The sequence below is a fragment of the Heterocephalus glaber genome, unplaced genomic scaffold (genome assembly GCF_053883595.1).
Source record: "Heterocephalus glaber isolate CG9 unplaced genomic scaffold, H.glaber_assembly_v1.0 deba00001454, whole genome shotgun sequence".
Classification (NCBI taxonomy): domain Eukaryota; kingdom Metazoa; phylum Chordata; class Mammalia; order Rodentia; family Bathyergidae; genus Heterocephalus; species Heterocephalus glaber.
In genome coordinates, this window is record NW_028258303.1 from 12368588 (window position 1) to 12394238 (window position 25651).

Here is a 25651-nt window from a genome sequence, read left to right on the forward strand (position 1 = left end):
ATTTTAATCCTGTCAGATCCTTCTTGGTACTAGGGAATCTACTTCTCTTTTCTCCTTCCCCAAGTTGTTATTTTCCAGCGTCTGGATTTCAGATCTCAGAGAGGCTAAGTTGTTGCTCACTGCTCCAGCATTTTTTTCTGATTCTGGTTAATCCCTTGTAATTGGTCAACAGGGTCCCAATATTATTTTGAGCAGAAAGTCACGGAGTGGAAACAAACAGCATAGGAAAGTGTAGACTTTACTACTCACCTCCTCTTGGAATTCCAGGTGAGCCCCCAGATATGCTACCAGAGTGCCTGGGTCATGTCTCACAGTGACAAAGAATGAAACCGTGGACAAAGGAAGTAGGGTGCAAATTTATTTAAAAGATAAGCAAAAAAGTAAAACATACAAAGGCAAGGAAGTAAAACTTGTGCTTGCCAGGATGGGGTTTTGAGTAGGTTACTGAGGAAGACTCTTTGTCTAGGAGTTTTTAAGGGGTTTAGAAGGGAGCTCAGGCTGTTGTATAAGCAATACAATTTCTACCGTAAAGGAGACTATATATTTTTTTTAGGGTCCAATCTATTCAGTGTTCACACAGTGCCCATGCAGGGCCCGTGCACTCTTGAGCCAGATGGCCTGCTGGATCATGCTCTAGGGAGGTCCCAGACAGTGGAAGGACACCTGGCAGGTGTTTCTGTGAGATCTCTGGAGAATCATGATTTAGAAGATTGAATTCTGGGCCTCCTGACTCCATTTTGGGGCTGTTGTCCTTACTGCCCAATAGAATTTTAACTCCTATTTAATTCCTGTTACTGTAGGGTCTTGCTAAGTTGGCCAGGCTGAGCTTGAACTCAGGATTCTCCTGCCCCAGCCTCCCAGAGTGTTGGGATTACAGGCATGTACTACCATGCCTGGCTAAAAAGTTTTCTTTAAGTGTACAGAATTGCTACAGCAGAAAGAGAAGCACTCAGGATAGGGAGCATCACAGGAGGAAAGAACATGGAGGGAAATAAGGAGACCCTCAGAGTCACTAGAGAATATCAAGGGGTGACCTTAAAAGGTAGGGGTGGGGAATAGCTTTTCATGGCTTCATAAACACATCTGGGCCCCTCAGGAGGAAGTCCCCAGAACCCTCTGCTGAGCAGTCATAAACATCCCTGGGCACAGCCCAACACAGGCAGGAGGCATAGGACTCACCTGTAGGTGTAGGGCCCCACTTCCTCTAGCAGAGGGGGCTCCCCGCGGAGGATCTCCTCCGGGTTAGTGACGTTGAAGAAGTAGAACTGGGTGTATACAGGCAGTGGGGGCTTCTCCCAGGAGTGAAAGACCTCAGTCCCATTCCGTAACACCACATTCTAGAAGGGCAACCAAGAGACAAATTACAGAAATTTATAAAATACAAATTACAGAAAAACCCACTACAGGGCAGTGGACTTTGAACACAGCAGAGGAAGGACACTCCCAATTCTGACCTCCTAGCTCACTTATTTAATTCTTTCCCAGGCATCCAACTCCAGGGCTGTCTTATACCAGCAGAGCCCACAGCCCTGCTAAGCCACAGGTCCTCAGAGAGTTTGCAGTGAAAGAAGGATGCAGAAACATCGCTCCCAGGGGGGAACATGATGTTGTCAAACTAAATGCCTGACTGATTTTTTTTAGGCTTGAAGATTCCACTGAAGCTGGACAGAGTGATACATGCCTGGAATCCTGGCCTTCTTCGAGGCTAAGGCAGAAGGACCCCAAGTTCAAGCTTGGGCAACTTAGTGACTTAGCAAGACCCTGTCTCAGAATAAAAACTAAAAAAGGAAAGTGTAGCTGAGTGTGAAGGCCCTGGGTTCAATCCCCAGTATCAAAAGAAGAGGAAAAAGGAAGGAAGAGGAGAAAGAAAAAGGATGTAGATAGAAGGACAGAAGATCATTTGAAGACAGGGAGAAGATGGCCACCTACAGGCCAAAGAAGGAGATGCAAGAGATTTTAATTAGCTTTATTTGCCATAAAGTGTTCCAATGTGCTAAGCAGAGGAGCTTGGTTTTATAGATAACAAAGGACCGAAGAAAGCAGAAACAACAAAAAGTGGATTGATCACTTCAAAGTTACCTTCCTTGTGAGTAGAAACAGAGGACACAACAGGAAAATAACTGCTTAACATTAATTTGCTTCAGGTTTGTTTTTTTCTCTTTTTTTTTGTTAAAGATTAAAGCAGAGTTAAGCTGGGCACAGTGGATGCCCACACACCTGCAATCCTGCTACTTGGGAGACTGAGGCAGGAGGATTGCTAATTTGAGACCAGCCTCAACTATATGGTGAGATCCTGCTCAAAAAACTACTTCCTACCACCCCCGGCCCCCACACACAGACTAAAAAGAAGGCAAAGAGAACTACGTTATGTGGGTGGGAACTGGAAACTGGTGTGCTGTGTTTGGCAAATTTGGTTCTCTCTCATTTCTCAGGCCACATAACTGAGTTTATGTTTGGTGAAGCATTAGCAACACTGTTTTGATTTTTAGTCTGGCCTCTTGGGGCCTTGTGCAAGAGCTTAGTCCAGAACAATGGCCTCCTATAACTTCTATTTCACAGTGCCAACACCTGATCTCAGACTTACAGCATCCAGAACTTTGAGATAATAAATCCATCCTCCACGGTGTTCAATAAGGAGTTCCCCGGCCTGCCGAGGGTGTGCTCCTCCCCACCCCATCTTCTTGGCTTGGCCAGCAGGAGCCTGAGGGATGGCAGAGCACTGGTCTGACCCTGCTGCAGTGGGTGCACAGCCGCCACTGTCAGCATCCTGGAGATGCTGGCTCTGCTGGGGCAGCTACAGTCCTGGGAGGCCAGCACACTGGGGATGCACGCTCTGAACAGGCTGCATCCGTGTTTAAGACCCATGCACTGCTTGACCTTGGTGGACTAGAGCACTGCAGTTGTGGAGAGATGGAATGTTGTAGGTTAGGAGCCAAAATTATCTTGGGCTATTTTAAGCCCTTCAATAGCAATTTACTTCAACTATTGTATCTGGCCTGTCTCATGACTTTTTTTTTTCTTTTAGTACTGCAAATTGAACCCAGGGCCTTTGCACTGAGCTGTAACCCCAGCACCTTTTTAAAATTGTTGACTCAGGGTCTTGCTAAGTTGGCCAGGCTAGGCTTGAACTTGGGATCCTCCTGCCTCAGCCTCCCAAAATGCTAGGATTACAGCCATGTGCCACCACACTCACTTTTTTTTCTTTTTTTTGTTTGGTGGTGCTAGAGATTGAGCCCAGAGCCTTGAGCTTGAGCCTGCTGGGCAACTGCCCCACCACTCTACACCCAGCCCCATTCTGTGACTATTCTGTGGCCCTCTCAGAACACATCACTAAGCCTAGCTGACCTCCAGCTTCCACCAGGCCTGAAGTTTAACAGCGCCATCAGAGACCTGAAGAAAACACTTCCTGCCTGGCTGGTACACTGACAGTATAACTGGGCAGTGTTGATTGTGACTGGATAAGTCCATGTAATGTCATCCACAGTGGAGCATGTCACTCAGGACAGCTTGAATCTGTGTTCCTAGGCCACGATTGCTCCTATGTCCTCAGAATAAACAGTGCTTATTTCCCCTGCTGCAGGGTTGTTACACCAGCACTAGAGGGCTGAGCCATTCAAGCTCAGTTTGCAGTCAGCCTACAACACACCGACGCTGCACAGCTACCCTGCCCCCCACCCTACACTCCTCCTGGGGTGAAGCAGAGGGAACTAGTGTAAGCCACTGAGGCACAGGAGCTATCTGTTAGCCAGCACTGTAGCAAAAGCCTGACAAATGCAAGACTCAAAGTTAATGAGCAGGATTCTAATACTCCATAATTCTAACATTCCTTAACCTGCTAATGGGGAAAAACTTTATATTTTCATAGTAGAAATTATTGCAGGCACAGGAAAGATAAAAGCACAGACCAAAATCAAACACAAAATGTGAACAATGATTAACTTTGAGTGTTGAGAAATGTATTTATTTTCATTTATTGTGGGGATAGAACCCAGGGCGCCTCTACCACTGAGCTACACCTCCGGCTCTTTTTATTTTTCATTTTGAGACAAGGTCTGTGTAGCCCAGCCTGGCATTGAACTCATGATCTTCCTGTTCAGCCTCCCAAATAGTTGGGATTACAGGTGCGCCACTAGTGTTAGGAATTTGAATCACTGTTTTTTGCTCCCTGATGAGATTTTGGACTGTATAACTTTTTAAATAATGAGTAAAAAAATTAATATGAGAAAGACTTCTGAGAGAGAATCAAGAGAGGAAAATGGGTCTACTGATACATCAATCAGGTTGCTAGTGAAACAGTAAGAACCAAAATGGAAGCGAAGTGCGCTGGCATCTGTGGGACTCCCTGTCACTGTAGAGCATGTTGGAAGCCACTTGCTAAAATGTGCTCCACACAGCATTTGACAGTGAGGAGCAGTGGGGGAGGGTCCTAGGTAAAGGAGCAGAACAGAATTTTCCACCAAGGAAACAAACTTTCCTCTTCATTCACACATATGCAAAAGAAAGGAGTAACCTAAAGGTGGGGAAGTGTGGGAAAATTAAGGAGGCCCAAACAAAGAAACTTTACAGGAGAGAAAGATATGGAACACCTAGAGGACAGGAAGTGTAGGAAAATAAAGACCAGAGACAAAGGAGCCTGGTCCTTTCTGTGCTCTTGCACAACCTGGCCCTCTCTCTCTGGGCTGTCTTTCTGGTCCTGCAACAACCTGTTTTCTCTAAAACTAAGACTTGGTTTGCATGCAGTCTGAAGCAAAGGCAACTGGGCAAATCAAGTGAAATCTCAGGCCACCAAGAACCAGGAAAATCTGGTGATAACAGGATGTCCGGTTTGAGTAGCCTAGATCTCCAATTGAACAGAAGCAGTGTTGCAAGAAACTTAATACCTTTGTTTCTAAATAGAAAGCATCTAAGAATCTCTGCAGGACAATAAAAGTGACTGTGGAATAAGTGAGTGTAAACAACTAGAGGAGTGGAGTGGACCCACATTCTCCAGCTGGTTCTTCCACAGAGCTGGGGGTTCAGCTGTGGTGTGCGTCAGCTGTCAGATTTTTGACCAGACTACGTTGTTGAAATATTCTTGATCTTTACTATATCAGTCCTGATTGAATGAGCTGAGATCAGATTGATGAAATGGAGATTTTTAAAGACAAACTACAAAACCCCTTAGTTCCTCCAAGATGGCGCCCAGGACACTACCTGGCAAGTCTCCCTCCTCCCCACACACCGAGCACTCCCGGTCCAGGGGCAAAAGGCTTTCTCCAATATTTTACCCACTTAAGACTTTGGGGAATCATTTATTTTATGGCCTAAACAGAAGCCTCAGGTATCCGAGAGGACAAAATAGTTTAAGCTCAGATTACAAGAAAACAGCAGGGCTGACTGGATGTACTCAGAGGCCCTAAAAGCTGAAAGTCTTTCCCTACTTATGTCTGAGCCAGATCTCAGAGCTGCTCTCCTCCTCTCTCATCCCCTCTCTACAGGCAACCTTTTAATAAAATATTAGAATATACATACACTGAAATTACATCACTTACGTGGCAGAGTCTAAGAACAGCTCAGTAATGTGAAGCTAAACTACCTACAACTAGTGTGTTGAGAAGGCCTAATGTGTGAATAATCATCACTTTGTCTTCTAGAGGACTCTGAGGACTCATGGATATTTAAAAAGTCATTTGGTTGCATTAAAATAAGGATCTCTTTCTTTGTCCATGAATTTCCAGAAAAGGTCAGGGCAGTAATTTCCCATCTCCCATAAACTCCTTGGGTAATCCTGAACTGGAAGCACCATCCCTTCCTCTGAACCCCATGACACATGACACTGGAATTGCTCAAGGAAAACGTGCTCAGTGTAGAAACCCGGAATGTAATTGTTATGTATGGCAAACATAAAATAATAAAATCTTTTTAAAACCTTAAGTTATTAGGAATCATAAGCAGATGAGGTGATCAACCTAAAATGCAAAGGAAAATGCACCTATTTGATGTGTCAATGTGTTAGGGTAAATGTTGGCTTCTTAAAGCAAAAAGTGCTTATCTACAAAAAAAAAAGAGTAGAGTTTTTGTTGTTTTCTTTAAAACTCTGTAGAGCACCTTGGATGCCTACGGCAAGATACATACTGGAGAAGTATTTGTTCAGTCACCTAAAATGTAATACTAGTCAGCTTACACAGTGGCTTCCATGGACTTTGCTTGCAGATGTTGGAGAAATGGGCTTGGTTGCACGGTTGGGGAAGGGTCCCTCAAGGACACTTTTTGGTATGGGGATTGAACTCAGGACCTTGCCCTTGCAAGGCAGGCATGGTGCTGCTGAGCTAAATCCCCAGCCCCTAAGATGGGTAACTTATGCAATAGAGCAGAGTTATTTTGTGTGTGGTTTTCTGTGGGGATTTTTTGGCACCAGGGATAGAACTCCAGACCTTGAGCTTGTGAGGCAGGTGGTGGAACCACTGAGTTAAATCCCCGGCCCATTTCTTGTTTCATTAAGGAGTCAAGACAGCTAAATTAGGTAGAAATATTATAGATAGACAGGGGTAGGCCCTCCAAGAAGTCACTGCAGAAGATGAAAACACATTACAACTGTGGCCAGAGGCAGGCGCATTCCTTGAAGGCCAGGGCTCAAGACAAAGATAAAATGACTTCACCTACTTCCCCAAGGATAAACAATAATGATTGATATTCTAAACAGGCATTGACCACCTGGAAAGGGGACCAAGACCTTGGCCCACCTCTTCAGGAATGGTCCTTATTCTTTCCCTGCACACTTGCTACGTGACCTGCTTCCCCATTGGATCATTATTACCTAAGCAACTATACTTGTAATCTTATTGGTTGACCATAGTTTTGTTCCACTTTATACCCACCTTGTGATTTTGTACCCACCTTGTGATTTTGCTTTATGAAATGTCTGAGAAGTGGGCTCATGGGCAGTGCACTTTCCAGGTGTCCCCTCCTGTCCCTCTCAGGTGGGAGCTCTCTTTCCCTCAGTAAATATGTCCTAGTCTTAACCTCCATTGTTCTAGAATTCATTCAGTTTTAGAGAACACAACCCGGAATATTGGAATCTAGCAGGTTGGGAGTTACATCTCCCTTATATTATTTGGATTATTTGGAGGTCCTATATCGTACTCATAGTTGAGTCCAAGGCCAGCCTGAACTACACAGACCTTGTTTTGGAAAAATAAAACAAAACAAAAACAACACAAGGAGTCAAGACTGCTACATGTTTACTTCTGTGGTCCAGTCAAAGCAGGTGAGAGAAACCCAGAGGTGAGCTAGGTTCGTTGTCTGAAGGCATTTTCAGATTCTCTTGGAGCTCACAATTCTGGGGTGCTTTTAACAAAACCACGGTGCATCATAGTCCTTCCATACATGAAAATTCTCCACACACTATGATGTTGGTCAGGAAGAGTCAGTGCCCATCCTGAACAGGAAAAGGGAAACTCAGTGAAGTCCAGCAATTGGTTGGAGAGGTAAATGCAGCCCCGGGGGCCCTACCTCTGTTTGGAAAGAACAGAGAAAAAGGCCGTGATGAACGGGGGTCTCATTTCTGTCCATCCTCCCTCCCTAGGGTTGAACAGAAACATTTTATAGAGTCTAATGTTCACTTAAAAAATGAAAGAGAATAATTTACTCTGCTTAGAGAAGCACTTTGTTGAAGAAAATTCAAATAATGCAGAAAAATAGCAGAAAGAATGGCAGACCTCAATCCTGACCCACAGCCATTAGACATCTAGTGCAGATTTTTTGCTCAGACAGGGACTCACTTTGTAGTTCAGCCTGGCCTTGAACTCATGACAGACCTCCTGCCTTGTCCTTCTGAATACTTGGATCACAGGTGTGATCCCCTGGCAGACACTGTACTGAGAGATTTTGATGGTGACTTAAACATTGAAATCTTGACTGTGTCTCTATTCCACCACCTCAGTTTTCACATTTGCAGTTTTCACATTTCCAGTTAACAGAACAGATCATGAAGTGTGTTGCTTATTTCCATTTATTCTTCATATTTCACTGGTTACTTTCTACTCTACTCTGCCTCAGTCTCTGGAGTGCTGAGATTACTGTCATGTGCCACTACTCTAACTCATTCTTTATATACATATATATATATATATAGTTATTTTCAGTATCTCCCCAGGCCCCAACGCCCCCTCCCATGGAACCCAGGGCCTCCAGCAAGGTCGGTACTGTCCCTGAGCTATGCCCCCATTTCCTTGTTTTGACTTAAGCTGGGCATATCAGGACTGGAAGAGAAACTCGAAATTGAAGACTACCTCTCCTTTCTCAGGGGTGCACATTTGCTGAGTTGTGTCTATTTCAGCCTCGAGGATTCCTCATGGGATGACATGATTTTTTTCCTTCAGCCCCTGTCCTAGAATCCTCTCAACCCTGACCTGAAGATCATAGTTACTGGGCACCCTGAACAGGTCCTGAGGTCTGTGCTCAGCTGGCTCCTGGGTTATCCATGCAGCCTAGCTGGGTGCCTCCCTTCTTGCCCATGCCTGCCACCTCTGGAAACCCCTTCTCCTGTGTGCCCTCAACATCAGCAGGTGGCACTGTGGTTGGGAGGCTCAGAGAGGAATCAAATCTGACTCAGGTAAGCAGGGGACATGTGGAAAAATTATTGCAGGGGAGAAAGGCCAACAGTGATATCCTCAGGAGTCCCGAGTATTAGGAAAAGGCCTTGACTTTTACAGGGAGGAGTTAACAAGGCTGGAAAGAACAGAGCAGGTAAGGAAGCCAGGCACATGGGAGTGGTGGGGTCTGGTGGGATCTGAACCTTCCTGAGACAGCCTACTCCCTATGCTGACAAGGTCACAGTGTGTGGAGAATTTAGGAGAAAGGACTTGGGATCACCTTTATTTGTTAAAGAAAATCACTTTCTTAAAACAATTTTTTTAAAAAGAGGCTGGGTGTGGTGGTGCACACCCATAATGCTAGCACTTGGGAGGCTGAGGCAGGAGGATGGCAAGTTTGAGGCCAGCCTGGACCACTTAGTTAGGCCTTGTCTCAAAATAAAAAATAAAAGGGCTGGGGATGTAACTCAGTGGTACAGTGTCCCTGATTCAATTGCATTACTTGGGGGGAGAAAAAAGGAAAGAAAGAGACCAGCTGTCGTGGGTGAGCAGATGGCTAGCCACTCTGGTGTCGCTGCAGTGGCAGGTGTCCAGGCAGGAGGGGACAGACCCACTCAGAGCAGGCAGAGGTGAGCAGCTCTCAACAGTCTGACTTGGACTTGTCCCTGAAACTTTGGGATACAAAGGAGCATTTAGGGGACTCCACTCCTTAACTAAACAAAGCAAATGAAAACACTGGTAACAATGAAACAGTCCTTGAAAGTTGCCAGAGTCCTGGAGGTGGTTACACCCTGAGGTTGTCTCCTCTATCTCCTCCTATGGCAACTCTCGGCCTTGGCCCCTTCTTAGCTGAGCTGATGGCATCAAGGTTCCCCTGACCCCCTTTATTCCATGCAGATCTTCTCTTTAACAGAGGGGTCTTTCCCTGCACCTGTGTCTCTCTTCCTCCTTCCGTGGCTGTAAATCCCAGGACAAATGCTGGGCACTGCCACCAATGCTCACGGGAAGGGAGCAGGGGGAGAAGACAGCTGTAAATATAGCCGCCCACATTTCAGACACAGTTGCATCTTTATTTTTATCTTGACTTTCAGCTCCGAGGCCAGCTGCAGTGTGTGCAGCTGCCTGGCTGGGACTGTGCTGGGGGCTTTGTGTTCAGTATCTCTGAGCCTGACGTGGATCCTGGAGGGGAAGGATTCCTGGCTTTTTGGTTTGTATCAGAGTCTCCGTACCAAAGAATAAAACAACAAAACAAAAGACACACACAAAAAGAACTCCCATTTCACGGTAAGGAAATGCAGCACAGGCTTTGCCAAGCCACAAAACAAAATGCCCAGTTAAATTTGAACTTCATATAAGCAACAAAGAATTTTTTAGTATATGTATGTCCAAAATATTGCCTAGGCTGTCTTTTTTTGTTTGTTTTTAAACTGGGACTGAACCCAGGGCCTTCATACTGGGCTACATTCTCAGCCTTTTATCTCGAGACAAGTTCTCACCAAGTTGCTAAATTGCTCTGGCTGGCCTTGAACTTGCATGCCTTGTGCCTCAGCCTCCCAAAGTGTTGGGATTACTGGCACACACCACCATGCCTGGCAAAAATCTTTAATCCTTTTTGTTTTTTTGTGGAACCAGGGATCAAACTCAGGACCTTGTATTTGCCAGGTAGGCGCAGCGCCACTGAGCTACATCCTTGACCCAAAAATCCTTAATTCTTAAGAGACGCATATTGAAGTATTAGGGGCAAAGCATTGTGGCAACTTACACTCAAATAATTTTTTTAAAAGTATATCAGAGGGCCAGGGATTTAGCTCAGTGGATCCGCCACCTGCCTCAAAAGCGCAAGGTCCGGAGTTCGATCCCGGTACCAAGAAAAAAAAAAAAAGTGTATCAGAAAGAGATGAAGTAAATATGGCAGAACATTAACACCTGATAACCCAGAGTGGACAGAAATAATACACAAGGCATATTTACTTTCAAATATTTGTTGTTTACCTAGAATTCATATTTAACATGATGTATGTTTTAAAGTTTTTAATTTTATTATAGTAAAAGACATTGACATTAATCCCACTCTGAATATTCCCCCTCTGAACACACATAACCCATCATTCCTGGCCTTTTCTGAAGCAGTTCTGGAGGTCTTCTTTCCTGAGTGTCTTTACTTACACTGTTCTGGCTCCTTCTGTGTCCAGAATCTAAAATATGTACCTTTCACGGCCATTTTGACTTTGGGGAAGAGCCAGAAGTCACACTGTGCCAGATCCAGTGAAAAAGGTGAATGAGGACACACAGTACTGAAATGTTTTCATTTGAAATAAATTGTTATAAACAGTTGATCAATCAAGTATGATCATAAATTCAGTTAATGTTTAAATAAAAAGTGTACTACAGTAAAAAACACATTACCATTAATCCTCAAGTACTCCAAATACTCCCCATTGCTTCAAATACACTTAACCTGTTATTCTTGGCAGCATGTTTACTGTAATATTTTCACAGTAATATTTTACTGTAGTTTTTTCTTAAACATTGACTGTATCTCTCAGTCCCCTTTGTAGTTTATCTAGCAGCCTTACCCAGGGAAACTATGAAACTCAGGAGAAACCCTCAGCTGGTCTGTGGACTTCCTGGAGAGTCGCCCTCTTGAGGAAGAGAAACTGGCAGGTGGTGAGGTCATGGTTAGCCCAGCGCTGGCTCGTGAGGGCTGAAAAAGCAGATCTAGGCCTGCAGTTCCTGGGGCCACTCACCCGTAACACTAATATGTCCTGAGAAACTGCCTCATCCTCAAACTACAAGGCCACAAGCGGAGGCCTCGTTTTGTCTTAAACCCCTCTGCCTCAGATACTGAGTATTCACTCCCAGGAGCCTGCTCTCCAAAAGATTGACTTCCTGGGCCAGATGCAAGGACCCATGTCCGGGCCCTGCAGCCTTGGGCCAGCCTGAACTTTCAGCCACAGCTTGGGAAGGAGTGAAGGCCTGCCTGAGGGCCCTGCTGTGCTGGTGACAGCCACCAAACCTTTAGTCAACTGTTTTCTTATTCACACTGACTGAAAAGTCAGCAGAAGGCCCTATGATCAGTTTCACAGTGTAACTTTGGATGGTGCTGATTAGTTTTAGCTAAGCAGAACAGGATGACTATCCCAAGCACAGTACTGTGACACCATCACCGGAAGAAAGATGAGAGTGGTTCTGAGTTATGCAGCGAATCTGCAGGGCAACCACCAAATTAATAATTTGGACCAAATGGCTGTGCATATGGAGCATTCCATGCCCAGCTACACACACACACACACACACACACACACACACACACATACACACACACACACTAATAATAATAATGTATTAAATGAATCTATTTTAAAACTAAAGTCAATGAAATCTTCAACCAACGTAACCCTCAAAGTCAGGAGACAGACAGTGCCAGTGGTGGCGAACCTATGGCACATATGCTGCAGCAGGCTGTTTGTATCATTGAAAGCTCTAAAAGTTTCGCCACCACTGGTATAGGCAGTGGGTCAGGTAGAGGACAGATTAGCTTTGACAGTTCAGCACTGACATGACTGGATATAGCCACAAGACACATCACCTCTGAGTCAGGTGACTTTTCCAGAAGGTGACACCATGAGGATTGGTGGAACAGCTGGCCTGGTGTAAGCCACTTCCAAATGATAAAAATAAACACTTAGGTTTTGATGGGAACCAACAATACGTTTAAGGAAATGTTAGGACTCGAGAGTGCTGCTGGTTGTTATTCAGGCCAAGGATGCTACTGAACAATTAAACACAACTCACCCACCCTTGTTACCATTTCCACTGTCTAAGCTCACCCTGAGGTGACACAGACTATGAGAACCTGGATGAGCAGGGTCCATGGTCCCCATTGGGCTCTAGATTAATGAAACTCACTAATTAGTGAAACATTTGCCTTGCTTTAAAAATTGCTCCTTGAAATTAAGCAAACCCAACCCAGACTGTTATAGTAATTTATTTCTACTACTTAGATTTCTCCTCTGGTGCCCTAAAACAAATAATCTGCCATTAACATTATGCTCTTATTCCTTGACTTTAACAGAGGAACAAATGTGTTGGCATTCACTCATTTTTCTGTCATGTTGATTGCACCTGTCATAAGCTAGTGAGACGCAGTGGTTCGGATTCAAATGCTAGTTTATAGTTGAGCATAGTTCACTGGCCATAAATTATAAACAGGACATTATAGTGGAACAGCCAGCCCCAAAACCTCCTGCTATAAACACTGCTTTAAAGGCTGCAGATGATTACAAACTTGGCCTAAAGGGAGAAAAAGTGGCTACCAGAAGGAAACAGAAATGTACGAGGTGGAAAGTGGGGAAATAGCGTGTGTGAAGAGAGGGTGGCCAGGTGCTGAGGGAGTGGGTGAGAGGGATTTTAAAATGAAAATAAATAAGAAATGGGGCCACAGAAACAATGGCCAGGTTCTGTGTGTGACTTGGGCAGTCCGAGTCATTAGTTATCAGTCTCCTGGGTTATGATCACCTCTCTTAGAGTTGAACTATATAATATGTTCTTCACATACTTACTTATATCCATGCCTCTTTTTTCATTACTGATGATCAAAAGTACAGTGTAAAAAGAAGCTTCTTTCAAATGGGACTTGCAGGGGTAGGGAGCCTTAGAGACATGTTGTCAAAGGACACAAAATTTCACTTGATCTATTGTATATCATGGAGACTAGAGTTAATAGGAATATATTGTATGTACAAAAATAATTGTACTTGGAAATTTCTTCTTTGTTTTTGAAACAGGATCTTGCCATGTAGTTCAGGCCTTGAATTCTTGGTGATCCTCCTGCCTCAGCCTCCCCAGTGCTGGGATTACAGGTGTGCACCACCACACCTGGCTCTGTACTTGGAAATTTCTAAGAGCAGATTTTAAATATTCTCCTCATACACAATAAGTATATGAGGCAACACATGTATTAAACAGTGGATTTGGCCATTCTGCAATGTATACATAAATCACACTGTCATGTGTGCACCATACATGTATACAACTTGCACTTGTCAGTTAGAAATATGAAGTTGTAAACCGGGATTGTGAGAGTGGTGCCCTGGTGTGGTGATGCTTGCTGCTTGCTCTCTGGATGGGGTGAAGCTCAGTGCGCAGGGCCCATGGCTGGGTGCAAGGGTGACACTGAATGTGGGCTCACACATCTGCTCATACGTCACCCCCACACATACACAGGGTCTCCTTCCACATGGAAATGTGCCCCATCCCATGTTGTCACTTGGGACCCTTTCAAGCTACTCTTCATTTTCTTTCTGTCAGTCAAGAGGGTCAGATTCAGAGAGATGTTTCTCAAGGGAAGACAGTAGGGTGGCACAAGGGCACCTTTGCAGGGTGTGGGGATCCAGCAGGGGGTGAAGGACACTCATGTCCCCCTGGACCCCTCCATTGCAGTCCCCCCTAAGTGACAGTAGTAGGAGGTGGGGCCTTTGGGAGGCGATTAGATCACGGGCAGAGAGCCCTCGTGATTGGTTAGTGCCTGTCAGGACCCCACCAGCTCATTCGCCCCTTCCCTATGAAGTTAGAGGAGACCCCATGACAGGAAGTGGCCCTCATCAGATGCCAGGTCTGTCAGCGCCCTCACTTGGACTTCTTGGCCTCCAGACAGAGGAATAAATTTCTACTGTCAGTAAGCCACACAGTATGTGATACGCTGTGAACGCTGCTCGAACTGGCTGAGACCATGGAGACAGGCTGCTCGGCACTGTGTGATCCCAGCCATCCAGGACTGGGTGGGGCCCACACTGCCAACATCTGCATGGTCCACGGGAAGCTGGAAATCTGGACCACTGGGGGAAGTTTCCAGAGTTTACAAGGACAAACCATTCATGAAGCAAATGTGACCCCTGTCCTACAGAGGAGGACAGAGTATAGAGCTAAGCAACAACATGCAAACAAAATTACAAACACCATTTTCAACCACTCATCCAAAAAGTTTTTTAAATTCCTTTTTGCAGTGCTAGGAGGAGCCTGGGGCCTTGTGCATGCTACGTAAGTGCTCTAGCACTAGGCCCGGACTGTCTATTTGGAACCAAGCATTGCATTTGGCAGTATGAGATGATAACCAAATATGATGGGACCCTACCTTCAGAAAGAGCTTTCAAGGTAGCTGAAAATACTAAATTTTATATGGATTGAAAATCCCTACAGGGTCAAAGCTGGAAGAGAATTGAGTAATTCATCCTTGGAATTGAATATTCTCATCTACTTTGATCAGAACCCAGGGAACGGCAGGAGATTCATGGAATCTGAATCACCAATACCCCAAATTCTTTTTGTTTTGTTTGAGACAAGGTCTCACTATGTAGGTCAAGCTGGCCTTGAACCCACTATGCAGTCCAGGTTGGCCTCAAACTCATGGTGATCCTCCTGCCTCAGCCTCCCAAGTGCTGGGATCACAGGTGTGTGCCACCACACCTGGCTCCAGCTCCTGTTTTTATCACTGGACTTTTGGGGATACTACACATAGTAAGTGAATAAACACTAAACAAAATACTTAGGGTTTGAAAGCACTAGAAATATATTCTCCAAATAGGTCTTACAGAGATACAAAATGGTATTTTTAAATTTTAAAAAAAATTCTAAAAATCAATAATTAAAAACTGGATTAGCATGGCCCGTGGCTCCCTCGCGGGGTCCTTGAGAGTATTTCAGGGGTCCACAAGGTCAAAACTATTTTCATAATAATAGTAAGACATTGTTTGCCCCTTTCCCTTCTTCTCTGAGTTGAGTGTACAGTGGAGTTTTTAGGGGCCGACCCAAAAAGTATCCCTGATCGGAAGGTGTCCCTGATTGGGTGGCCCATGGAGTAGTGCTTGTGTATCCTTGTGTTCTAAGAATGCCTCAGAAATTCTGTTTTAACTTTTAATATTGTAAACATCAGTAGATATAACACAGAGAGAAACATGGCTTCTGGGGTCCTCAATAATTTCTGAGCATAAAGAAGCCAAAGGCCACATGGTTTGACAGTAAGGGCAGGGACTGTGACTTGCTCACTGTTCCCTCTACAGCTCCCACCTCTGCCTCACAAATGATACACAGTCCATAAATATTTGCTAAATAAGCCCAAAACTGACAAAGTTTATATCTAAAGCTGTTTTTAAAAATAGCAAACAGGGGCCGGGGATTTAGCTCAGTGGTTTGGCCGCCTGCTGCACAAGCGCAAGGACCCGAGTTTGATCCCTGGTACCAAAAAAAAAAAAAAAAAAAAAAGCAAACAGCCAGACATGGTGGTGTACTCCTGCAATCCTAGCTACTCAGCAGGCTGTGGCAGGAGGACTACAAGTTTGAGGCCAGCTTGAACAACTTAGTGAGACCTTGCCTCAAGAGATAAAACAGGTAGAGGATGTGGCTCGGTGCTCCCTGCTCGTAATCACCAGTGCCATGTAAAGAAGATAGATAATGGGAAGTAGGAGGTCCTTTTCAAATGGGAAGGGGAACAAGAGGTGGAGGGAGGGTAGGGGATGAAAGAGCAATTAAGATGTGTTATGTACATGCACCAACTTCCCATGATGAATGTAGTCACCATGTACTGCAAACATCAAACTTTTTCTGTTGACTTTGCCTAGTTGCCAGGTTTAATTCAGAATAGTCCCTCCCTCCATATATTGCATATCCAGAGCACAGCGCATTGATGATGTCAGCCATAAGCGTCTAGTCACTTGGCCAGCAGCCTGTGTGTTCATTACTGAGCTCACTTCTACCCGCTGGTTCTTCTCTGGGAAACAAGCAAATGTCTAGCAGCACAGGTGGCCCCTTTGCTGTGGTCGACAGAACAAGATCTCGCACTGTGTTAAACAACAATGCAAAATGATTCCAACAGGCAAGAATCCCCAAATCTTTCCTTCAATGTCAGTTTGCCGCATAGTGGCACTTGTCAGTAGTAATGCCTCAAGTAGCTCTCCTATCTCAAGGCATGAAGAGCTGGAGCAAAATAATTACTATCCAAGCAGTAATGGATTTTGCAGTTAGCTCCTTAACCTGGGCCTGTTCCTAAGGGGACTGCATTCACCTCATCCCCGCCCATGATTTGGATGCCTCACCTGCCCAGGAGTCCCGGGCCATGCAGAGCACACCTGCCACACACTGTCCTAACCGCTAGTAATGAATGCAGTGTGAGGAGGATGCTGGAAGACATGTGCTGCATCCTGACCATCTCTGAACACCAGGAGGAGCTGGATCCTTCTGCTGAGAGGATCGTGAAAGGAAATACATGACACTGCCTCTGTTGCCAACTCACTGCTGCTGTGCTGAGCCAAGTGCATGACTGTCGGGAACCTGGGAAGGAGAAACAAAGCTGTGACACACACTCGTGGGGCACCCCAAAGCTGTAGCCACTGGTGAGGCTGGGGAACCCCAGATGAGTAAGCTGGCAGTGGGAAGGCGAAGAAAAGAGTGGGAGACCAGCATGTACCAGTTCCTGCTGACCCCCCAGTTTCTGTCACATTCGTGGGAGGCTTCACTGCAAGGCTTCCCCTTGCCAGCGTCACAAAAGGAAAAAGAAAGAAAATTCTGCTCCTTAAAAAGCACAGTCCTGGCCAGGGGTGGTGGTGCATATCTGGAATCCCAGCACTCTGGAGGCCGAGGCAGAGGATCACAGTGAGTTCAAGGCCAGCCTGAACTATATACTGAGACTTTGTCTCAAACCAAAACCAAAGAAAGTATGGCCCTTGAAACTGTAGTGTGAGGCCATTGTAACAAGAGGGGTGGGCAGGAAGGAAGCCATAGTCTTTATTGTGCAAACCGGGATCTTGTGAAGAGGGTGCTGTCTTTATACCAGAACAACAGGTGAGTAATCCAGGCAGGATGACCCCAGACAAATGAGATGCAACCATCCCTGAGATGGGAAAAGTATCAAGAGATTCAGCCTGCAGGCCTAACTCTACCCCTGCCTCTCCACAGGGCTTCAGGTAAGTTACTTCCCCTGAGCCTCAGTTTCCTTGAATGTAAAATAACAGATTAAGTAATCTCTAAAGTTTGTTTTGTTTTTTGAGGTTCTTGCTATGTATTTCAGGGTGCCCTTGAATTCACTGTGTAGCCCAGGCTGGCCTCAAATTTACTGTGATCCTCCTGCCTCAGCCTCTGGAGAGCTTGGATTACAGCTGTGCACTACCGTGCCCAGCTGAAGTTTTGCTGATTAAGAAAAATCTTAGACTATGATGCTAAGTTTTCTTAGCTTTGGCTAGAAGCAACTCGGGAGATGTGGTGGACATGCAGGAAGTAGCCTTTCAAGAATATATACAGCTGGGCCGGGGATTTAGCTCAGTGGTGCATCTGGCTTGCAAGTGCCAGGTCCTGAGTTCAATCTCCGGTACCAAAAAAAAAATATATATATATATACATATATACATATATATATGTATATATATATATATACACACACACATATATATATGGATATACATGTATATATATGGCTGATTGTCTTAGCATAAACTGCAATGGCAGTGTTGTACTGATTTGACGTTTTAAAAGAAGGGCGTGGTGGCCCAGCCTGTAATTCCACCTAATCAGGAAGATAAGGCAGGAGGATCAAAAGTTCAGTGCCAGCCAGGGCACACTAGCAAGACCTTGTCTCATAGTAAAAATATAAAAAGAGCTGAGGAGGTAGCCCAGCATTCTCTGAGTTCAAACACCAGTACAACAGTAATAATAATGAAAATAATAATAATATAAACAAAAGAGAAGTCTCCACATATTCACCAATCAGAGCTCCGTGGCTAAGCTGTCAGTGATTACTCTTCATTTCTCGAGACATCCATAGGTCCCGAGACCACTGTGGCCCCCAGGCAGCCCACTGCTCCTCACCTGCCAGACCCCAGGCCAGGGAGAGAGCAGTGTGTTCATCCTGCTCATCTCATCTGTGGAACCTGCTTGCTGGCTGTGGCTCCCCACTGCTGTGAGACCTTCAGGCTGTCACCAGGTCTTCAGAGAGTGGCAGGGCACATTTAATACTCAGAGGTACATGGCTGCTCTTCAGTAACAGTCTCTCTGCCTGTATCAGAACTGCAGAAGTGCCAAGTTCAGAGAAACTGTAGCTACTACATAAGCTTCAGATCATAGATGAGAAAACAGCAACAAATGTTACCACTCTGGCACCATAGGAGGTGATGTGCTGGGTGCTTTATGGCAATCATCTTATTCTTGTGACAAGCCTATGAAGAAGCTGATACTATCCTCATTTGTGAAATGAGAAACCTGAGGTTTTCAGAGAATAAATAACTTGCTACTAAATTTTTTTAATTAAAAAATTACTTGCTAGTTGGCCTGTCCAGCATAATCCAAGTATTTGTAGGTGACAGAAAAGGAATCTAAGCCTGGTTCTGTGTTTCTCAGGTCACTCTTCTTTCCAATAAAACAATCAAAAGTAATCCCAGCACTTGGGGAGGCTGAGGCAGGAGAATCACAAGTTCAAGTGCACCCTGGGGAACTTTGCAACTTGAGACCCTGTCTCCAAATAAAATATAAAAATAGAGGGCTGAGGGTTTAGCTCAGTGGTTCTACAGCCTGCCTCACAAGTGCAAGGACCCGAGTTCGATCCCTGGTACCAAAAAAACCCCAAACAAACAAAAAAATAGAACTGGGGATATAGCTCCTTGTGAAGGCCCTGGATTCAATTCCCAGTACCACAAACAAATAAGATCAAAAGTGAGACAACAGGGTCAGGGATTTGGCTCAGTGGTTCTGCTGCCTGCCTCGAAACCGCAAGGTCCTGAGTTCGATCCCCAGTACCAAAAAAAAAAAAAACTGAGTGTTGCTCAGTGGCATAGGGCTGCCTAGCACATTCAAGGGCCAGCAGCACAGAAAACAGAAAAGAATGAGGCACTTGTCATGCACCTACAGGGCAGAAGGCTCTGTGCCAGGGCAGAGACGGCTAGTTGGGCTAACAATGAAATGCAACATACAGTCCTGCCCTTTCAGGTTCTAGGTGAGAATATGGTCTGCAAAGCTCTGTCTTCAGGAGGCTCAAAGGCTTGACAGAGTAGGCCTTCTTCCAGCCTTCCCATCCTGTAGGAAGTGGTCACGGGCCAAAGAGGAGGAAGGCATTACTGCACTCTGCCTCTTTTGCAAGTGAGGACACTGAAGCATGAGGATTACATGGCCATTACCAGTGAGGCCGAGAATGCCTCGGTTCTTTCCAGAACAGTCCCTGGGCAAGGTGATGGCCCTCCAGTCACTCTGGTCCCTGCAGTCATTAGACAGTTGCTTCTCACAATAGCCAAACCTGTGCATCTGGATTTTATTCCTTTTCTGTCTCCTCTTTTTAATGGAGACAAGCTGGGGAATAGACAGTCTCAAAGGAAAAGACAGCACCTGGCTGTGAGAGTAGATTGTATTACAACTGTATTACAGCCAAGTGGAGGGGACTGTCCACAGCAAGACAAGGGTAAAACACAAATGACCACCACACCCATGTCATGGACTCTGGGCCTGACACTGCCAAGCCCTCTACACTCAGCCCCATGACATCTATACACGGGGGTTCTGTGGGCCCCAGAGCTTGTACAATTTAAGGGGCCCTTCCCAAGAGAAAAATTCTGGGTCAGCATTTAGAACAGGGCTTTGGAAGGACCCTTGCATGTGGAGAACCTCAAGCTCCATGGTGTATGTACTGCTGTGCCCAGGATAGCTGACCTCGCTTGTCCCCACTTTTACACGAACTGAAATCCAGGCTGAGAAGTGACATAATTTGCCCAAAGCCAGAAACTCAAAAACAGTGAGTTAAGGATCTGAACATAGGGTATTAGACTCCTAATCTCATGTATGTTTTTGTTGTGTGGCTTGTAGTCAAAATAGAATTGCTGTCACTTACTAAGCACCAGCTCTATACCAGGAGAAGCATACCCATTTTCTTGACTAATTCTTGTCACTTTTCTGTATACGTCCATCATTATTCCCATTTACAGATAGGGAAACGAACCAAGAAAGAACAAACAGCCACTGGTGCTGGGCCACTCCCAGAAGTTTTACCCACAGAGTTCTTTCTCTTCACCACCATCCCACTCACCTATGCCCCCCCAGCTCACCCAGGACAGGGCAGAATGACTCATTGTGACCTCTGGCTGACTACACGTCTGTGCACTGAAATCAGCCCTGTCCTTTCACTACTGTGCCACATGGTGCCATTCTCCGGTGCCGGGGTGGGCAGTTCTGCAGTCTCCTGTACAGTCGCTCAGCAGTCAGAGCCCTCCTCATGGAGAAAACCACTTGCAAAGGCCAACACAAACTCAGGCCTCAGCCAGCTGCCTACAGCCACCCCCAGCGTGAGAGACCCCCGGGGAATCAGGACTGGCCAAATCCAGGACCCTGGAGAGGCCCCTCCCCTGCGGGGCTCGATGAGAGAGCCCTGCAAAGATGTGAAGAAAATTCACATAGAACTGACTATCGAACTGCTTGACTCTAGCCACTCAAAGCAATGGGTCTGGATGTGCAGGGTGGAGAAGGAATGTGGATGCTCGGGAAAACCATGGCCTCTGAGAACCTCAGCTCAGCCTTCCCTTCCCTGGGCACTGTGAACTTACTAAAAATTAAATGATGCCTGTTATGGCACCTTTTTTTTTGTACTTAAGATTGAACCTAGGGCTTGCCTTTGCACTGAGGTACATCCCCAACCCCTTTTATTTTTAGACAGTCTCTCTGAGTCACTAAATTGACCACACTTGGCTTGAACTTTAGATCCTCCTGCTTCAGCCTCCCAGATTACTGGGACTACAGGTGTTTGCTATCACACCAGGCTCCTGCTACAGCCCCCCCCCCCTTAACTGCCTTTAATTGCTAGAGTCCAAGTAATTGATTACTTCTGGAAGCTCTGTTGAAGTAATGCATGTGTTGCCGCCTGGATCAGAGAACATTACTAACAAAGAGTGCACGACTCGAGCTGGAGCAGGCCCAGGTTTTATCTGCCTGCAGTAAGTGCAGACCCGCGCGAGGCCTGAGCCTAAGGTTGTAGGTACTCCGGGTTAGGCTGCCCCGGACTTTTTTGTGTTTTAAAGGAAAAAGTGATCCGACGAACTCTCTCCTCTTCCTCTTTCCCCAGGGCTTGGCGAAGCCAGTGAGAGGGTAAAGACAGACCAGGCCAATGATGTGAAGTCAAAGATGGAGAAGCCTCCCCGCGGGACTCGCAGGCCCCCGGCCCAGCCTGGCCGGCCACTCCTGTCTCTGCGGCCTCTCTGGTCTTCGCCATCTTTACCTGCAGGCGCCGGCCGCCAGCGAAGAGCAAGGACGTGGAGCCAGGCGGCACGGGCGGCTGCTGCGGGACACAAGGCCGCTATGTCCGGGCTGGCCACGAAGGAAAGTGTCCCAGCCCGGAGGCCCGGCCGCCTGCCAGCCCTGCCCGCGCCCCGCCAGCCCGGGGCGGAAGAAGGCGCACCAATTCAAAGCTGAGACTCTGTGCCTTTTATTCGGTTTTGTTTCTCCACGAGGTGGGAAGGAAACCGTTTGGGCTCAGCTGTGATTGCATTTTCTAGAAGGGTTGGAGAAATGCAAAGGCCAGCCAAAAGCGAGGCCTTGTTGTGAAGCCGAGGTCCACAGTCCGGCTCATCATTACAAAGGGGACACAGCCACCTCCATCGCTCCCTACTCCAGGGGCCCAGGAAGGCAGGAGGTGGGGTTGCTCCAGGCTGGGCGGGGGTGGGGTGGGGCCCTGGCAAGGTCCTCAGTGGAAGACGCACACATGCACGCGCGCACACAGCGCACCCCATCCCACCTCACCTTCTCGACCGCCCGGTCCACGGCCTTCTGGAAGACCCGGGCCACGAGCAGCGTGACGCTGGTCACCAGCAGCAGCAGGGACAGCGTCCCCGCAGCGTAGAAGCAGCATCTGCCCATGCTGCGCGCCGCCCCGGCCCGCGGCCGGGATACGAAGAGCGAGAGGCGCCGCCCCAGCCGCCGCGGTGGCGTCGCGAGGACCCGGGCTCGGAGCACGGCCTTCCGGTGTCGGCGGGGCTGGATCTGAGTCCCTAGCCGGTGGCTCCGGGGGCCAAGGGCGCGCGCAGGCCGACACTAGGCGCAGCCCTGGGAGAGGACGGCTGAACCTCGGGCGGGGCCGGGGAGGTCACGTGTCCCGCAGCGGCGGCAGCGATTCGGCCCGCGGTCACCCGGGCGGTGTCCTGCGTGCCTGGCGTTGCCGTTCGCTCAGAGGCTCTGCAGAGCGGGGTTCTGGGCAGACGCGACATTGCCCCTGCTCCGAGGGGCTGCCGGGTCACCTGGACGCTGTGCGATGGTAGCACAGTACAGCGAGGCGCAGCAAACCCTCGGCATGCAGGGACCAGGACCCTTGTGGAACCGGCTTCGAGGACGTGTGACAGATTCTCGGGGAAAGGGAGGTGTGCAGCCAGGCACCGAGGCACACACCTGCAGTCGCGCACTGTGGGAGGCTGAAGGAGGAGAATCACAACACAAGTTCAAGCCTAGCCTGGGGAATGTAGTGCCTTAGCGAGGTCCTGTCTCGAGTAAAATAGAATAGAAAAATATAGAATAAGCTGGGACTATAGGTCCGTGCTAAGGCCCCAGGTTCATTCCCCAGTACAGTCAATCAGTGGGAGGAGGCTGGACAGAGAAGGAAAGGAGAGCAAGGCCTGCACTGGGAGTGGAGGAGCAAAACTGCGGGAGGCCAGGAGATTCCGGTGTTTCGGGGGTGGCAGGGAGGTGCAGAGGCTGAGGAGTCAGACAGGAAGGGCTATGACCAGCAGGAGTCTAAAGAAGCTCAGAGCCTTAGACCGGTGACCTCTTCATTCTGCTCACTGCTGCCCTGGACACCCAGGGCTGCCCAGTAAATGGCAGGTGAGTGAACGATCCTTCTTGGGTCCTCTCCACACACCCCTCAGCTAATACCATGCATCCCTGTGACTCGATGGTTGTGTTTGCTGGAAACAATATACTGTGCCAGGGGGTCATGGAGAGAAGGGCAGGGAACTGGACCTGGGATTCGGATGCATTCTTGCGAAGGAAGGGGCAAGGCAGGGAAGGCTGGGTGGGAGGATGCGTTCAGCTGGGGCCTTGGAGCCACGTGGCTGTGCTGCAAGTCTGGCATCCCCAGGCAGAAGTCTGCCTTGTGGCGTCTGTCCCCAGTCAAGGTTGGGGGCAGCTGCAAAGCTAGGGCCCTGCACCTACCTGGGGATACAAATCCGAAGACAGATTTCAGCAGCTGTGACAAAGAGGTGGTCAGCTATGCTATGTGCACTGGAAGATCTGAGGAGGGCATTTTCCTGGCCACCAAAGTACACTTACCATCGTACCCTTACAATTCAGATTCAGCCAAACACAGAAGGAAAATAGTCCAGCAAAAGTTCCATTGTTGCCGAGCATACTGAGTAGTTATACCTGGCATGGTTGCTTTTGCACTGAATAGATCACCACCTCAAGCAATATAAAGTATCAACTATTTACACAGCATTTGCATTGTATCAGATACTATCAATAGGCTAGAAATGGTGATGGTGAAACTTTTAGAGAGGAGTGCCCAAACTGCAATCCAAACCCATGTATTTATCCCTAAGAAAAACAAATAGCATGCCAAGATAGGTTTGCCACCACTGATGTAAAATATATGGGAGTATGTGTGTAGGTTCTATGCAAACACAATGCCATTTTCTATAGGGGATTTGAATACTCTGGGATTTTGATATCCGCTGAGTGGGGGAAGTTCTCGAAGCAGTCTGCTGTGAATTCTGTGGGACACTGTATTGTCCTCATTTTACACATGAGGAAATCAGGTTTCAAGAATTAAGTAACCAAACAAGTTCAAGGTGGTCCTGCCTGGTCCAAAATATAGAACTGGTGGCCTCCAAAGCCCTCAATTTTTCTACTTTATGCATTGCTGTCACTAATGAGACTCTGGGGACAGGAATCAGGAAGCTTTGCTGAGGTTTGGTGGGGTGATGGATTGAAAATAGTGACAGTTTCTTTGTCTCCTTTATATTGAAAGGTAGAGTCTGCATTTGCTCCTCTGGAACTTGGGCTGCACTTAGTGATTTGTGAAACTGCAGAACGTGGGGATGAACACAGCCTGGAGCTTCTGACATCAGGTCACAGGTGCCTTGCAACTTCTGCCTGGGCCTCTGGGAATTCCAGCTCTTGGAGACCCAAGCCACCATCAAGTTAAACTCCTCTGGGATGGCTGTGCTGGAAAGCCTGGGAGAAACCACAGGGAGAAGGGTGTCCTCCTGACTTTTAGCTGTCCCCAGCCATTTGAGTCACAGGCTCCATATATAGAACAGAGATCCTTGCTGATCCCCACTGGGAAAGCAAAATAAAGGATTCTGGTCCTAAGTCTCTTAAGTCTTGGTGTACTGTTATATCAGTTAGCCTTCTATTTCAGAACAAAATACCTGATGTACACAACTTAAACCAGGAAGGGTGTTTTGGCTTATGGTTTCAGAGGGTTCAGTCCATGCTTTGCTGGCTCCAAGGCAGAAACATCATGGCAGAGGGGCCTCATGGAGGAAAGCTGTTTGACTCATGGTAGCCAGGAAGCAGAGGGAAAGGGAAAGAACCAGAGAAAGAAGTAAACCTCTTCACTTGGGCCCCACTCCCAACACCCATCCCGCCATGAACTCCTTACTGGGTTAACCATGGATGGCAAATCCATTGATGAGGTTGGAGCCCTCATAATTCAGTCAGCTCTTAGGCCATACCCCTGAGCACTACCACATTGGGGATGGAGCCCTCGGTACATAAGTCTATTTAAACCCTAAGAAGCATGTTACTCAGTTACAGATGACTCGGGCAGAGACTTCTGGCAGGCCTGAGGCCAGGCTATTGGCAGTAACTGTGGCTGTCCCCTCCTGGCTCACCCTAGCTGTGGTTACCAGTGATCTTCAAGCAGCAGGCCCCAAGAACCAGCTTTATGTGTAACAGGACCTGGGGTGAGGCTCTGGAATGACCACAGTTGAAAAATGGTGATGAGTGTTCCTGGGTGGCCCCGGTCCTCATGTGGCCACAGTGTGTTGCGTCTCTATCTCTGCCTTAGGTTCCAGTTGTCTGAAGAACTTTGCTTTGTCCTGTGCCCCAGCTTACTTAAGGGACTGTGC

General features: G+C 47.1%; 1 protein-coding gene and 1 long non-coding RNA gene across 3 annotated transcripts in view; one reads left to right on the forward strand and one right to left on the reverse strand.

Moving 5' to 3' along the window:
• The window catches only part of Scarb2 (scavenger receptor class B member 2), an 86160-nt gene extending 63508 nt beyond the window's left edge, over nucleotides 1-22652 (reverse strand). Inside the window, exons 1-2 of one of the 2 annotated variants that reach the window (XM_004848034.3) lie at nucleotides 22332-22652; nucleotides 1180-1337 (exon numbers count right to left, since the gene is read on the reverse strand). In XM_004848034.3, coding sequence (XP_004848091.2) covers nucleotides 1180-1337; nucleotides 22332-22448 — 275 coding nt within the window. In that variant the 5' untranslated portion in view covers nucleotides 22449-22652. The remainder of the gene's footprint in view (nucleotides 1-1179; nucleotides 1338-22331) is intronic. The other variant, XM_087215845.1, reaches the window with a different exon arrangement.
• An 80-nt stretch (nucleotides 22653-22732) lies between these two features.
• Nucleotides 22733-24899, forward strand: LOC110349958 (uncharacterized). The gene is made up of 2 exons (XR_002396185.2): nucleotides 22733-23402; nucleotides 24547-24899. It is a non-coding gene; the product is annotated as an uncharacterized LOC110349958 (long non-coding RNA).
• Nucleotides 24900-25651: the final 752 nt, after the last annotated feature.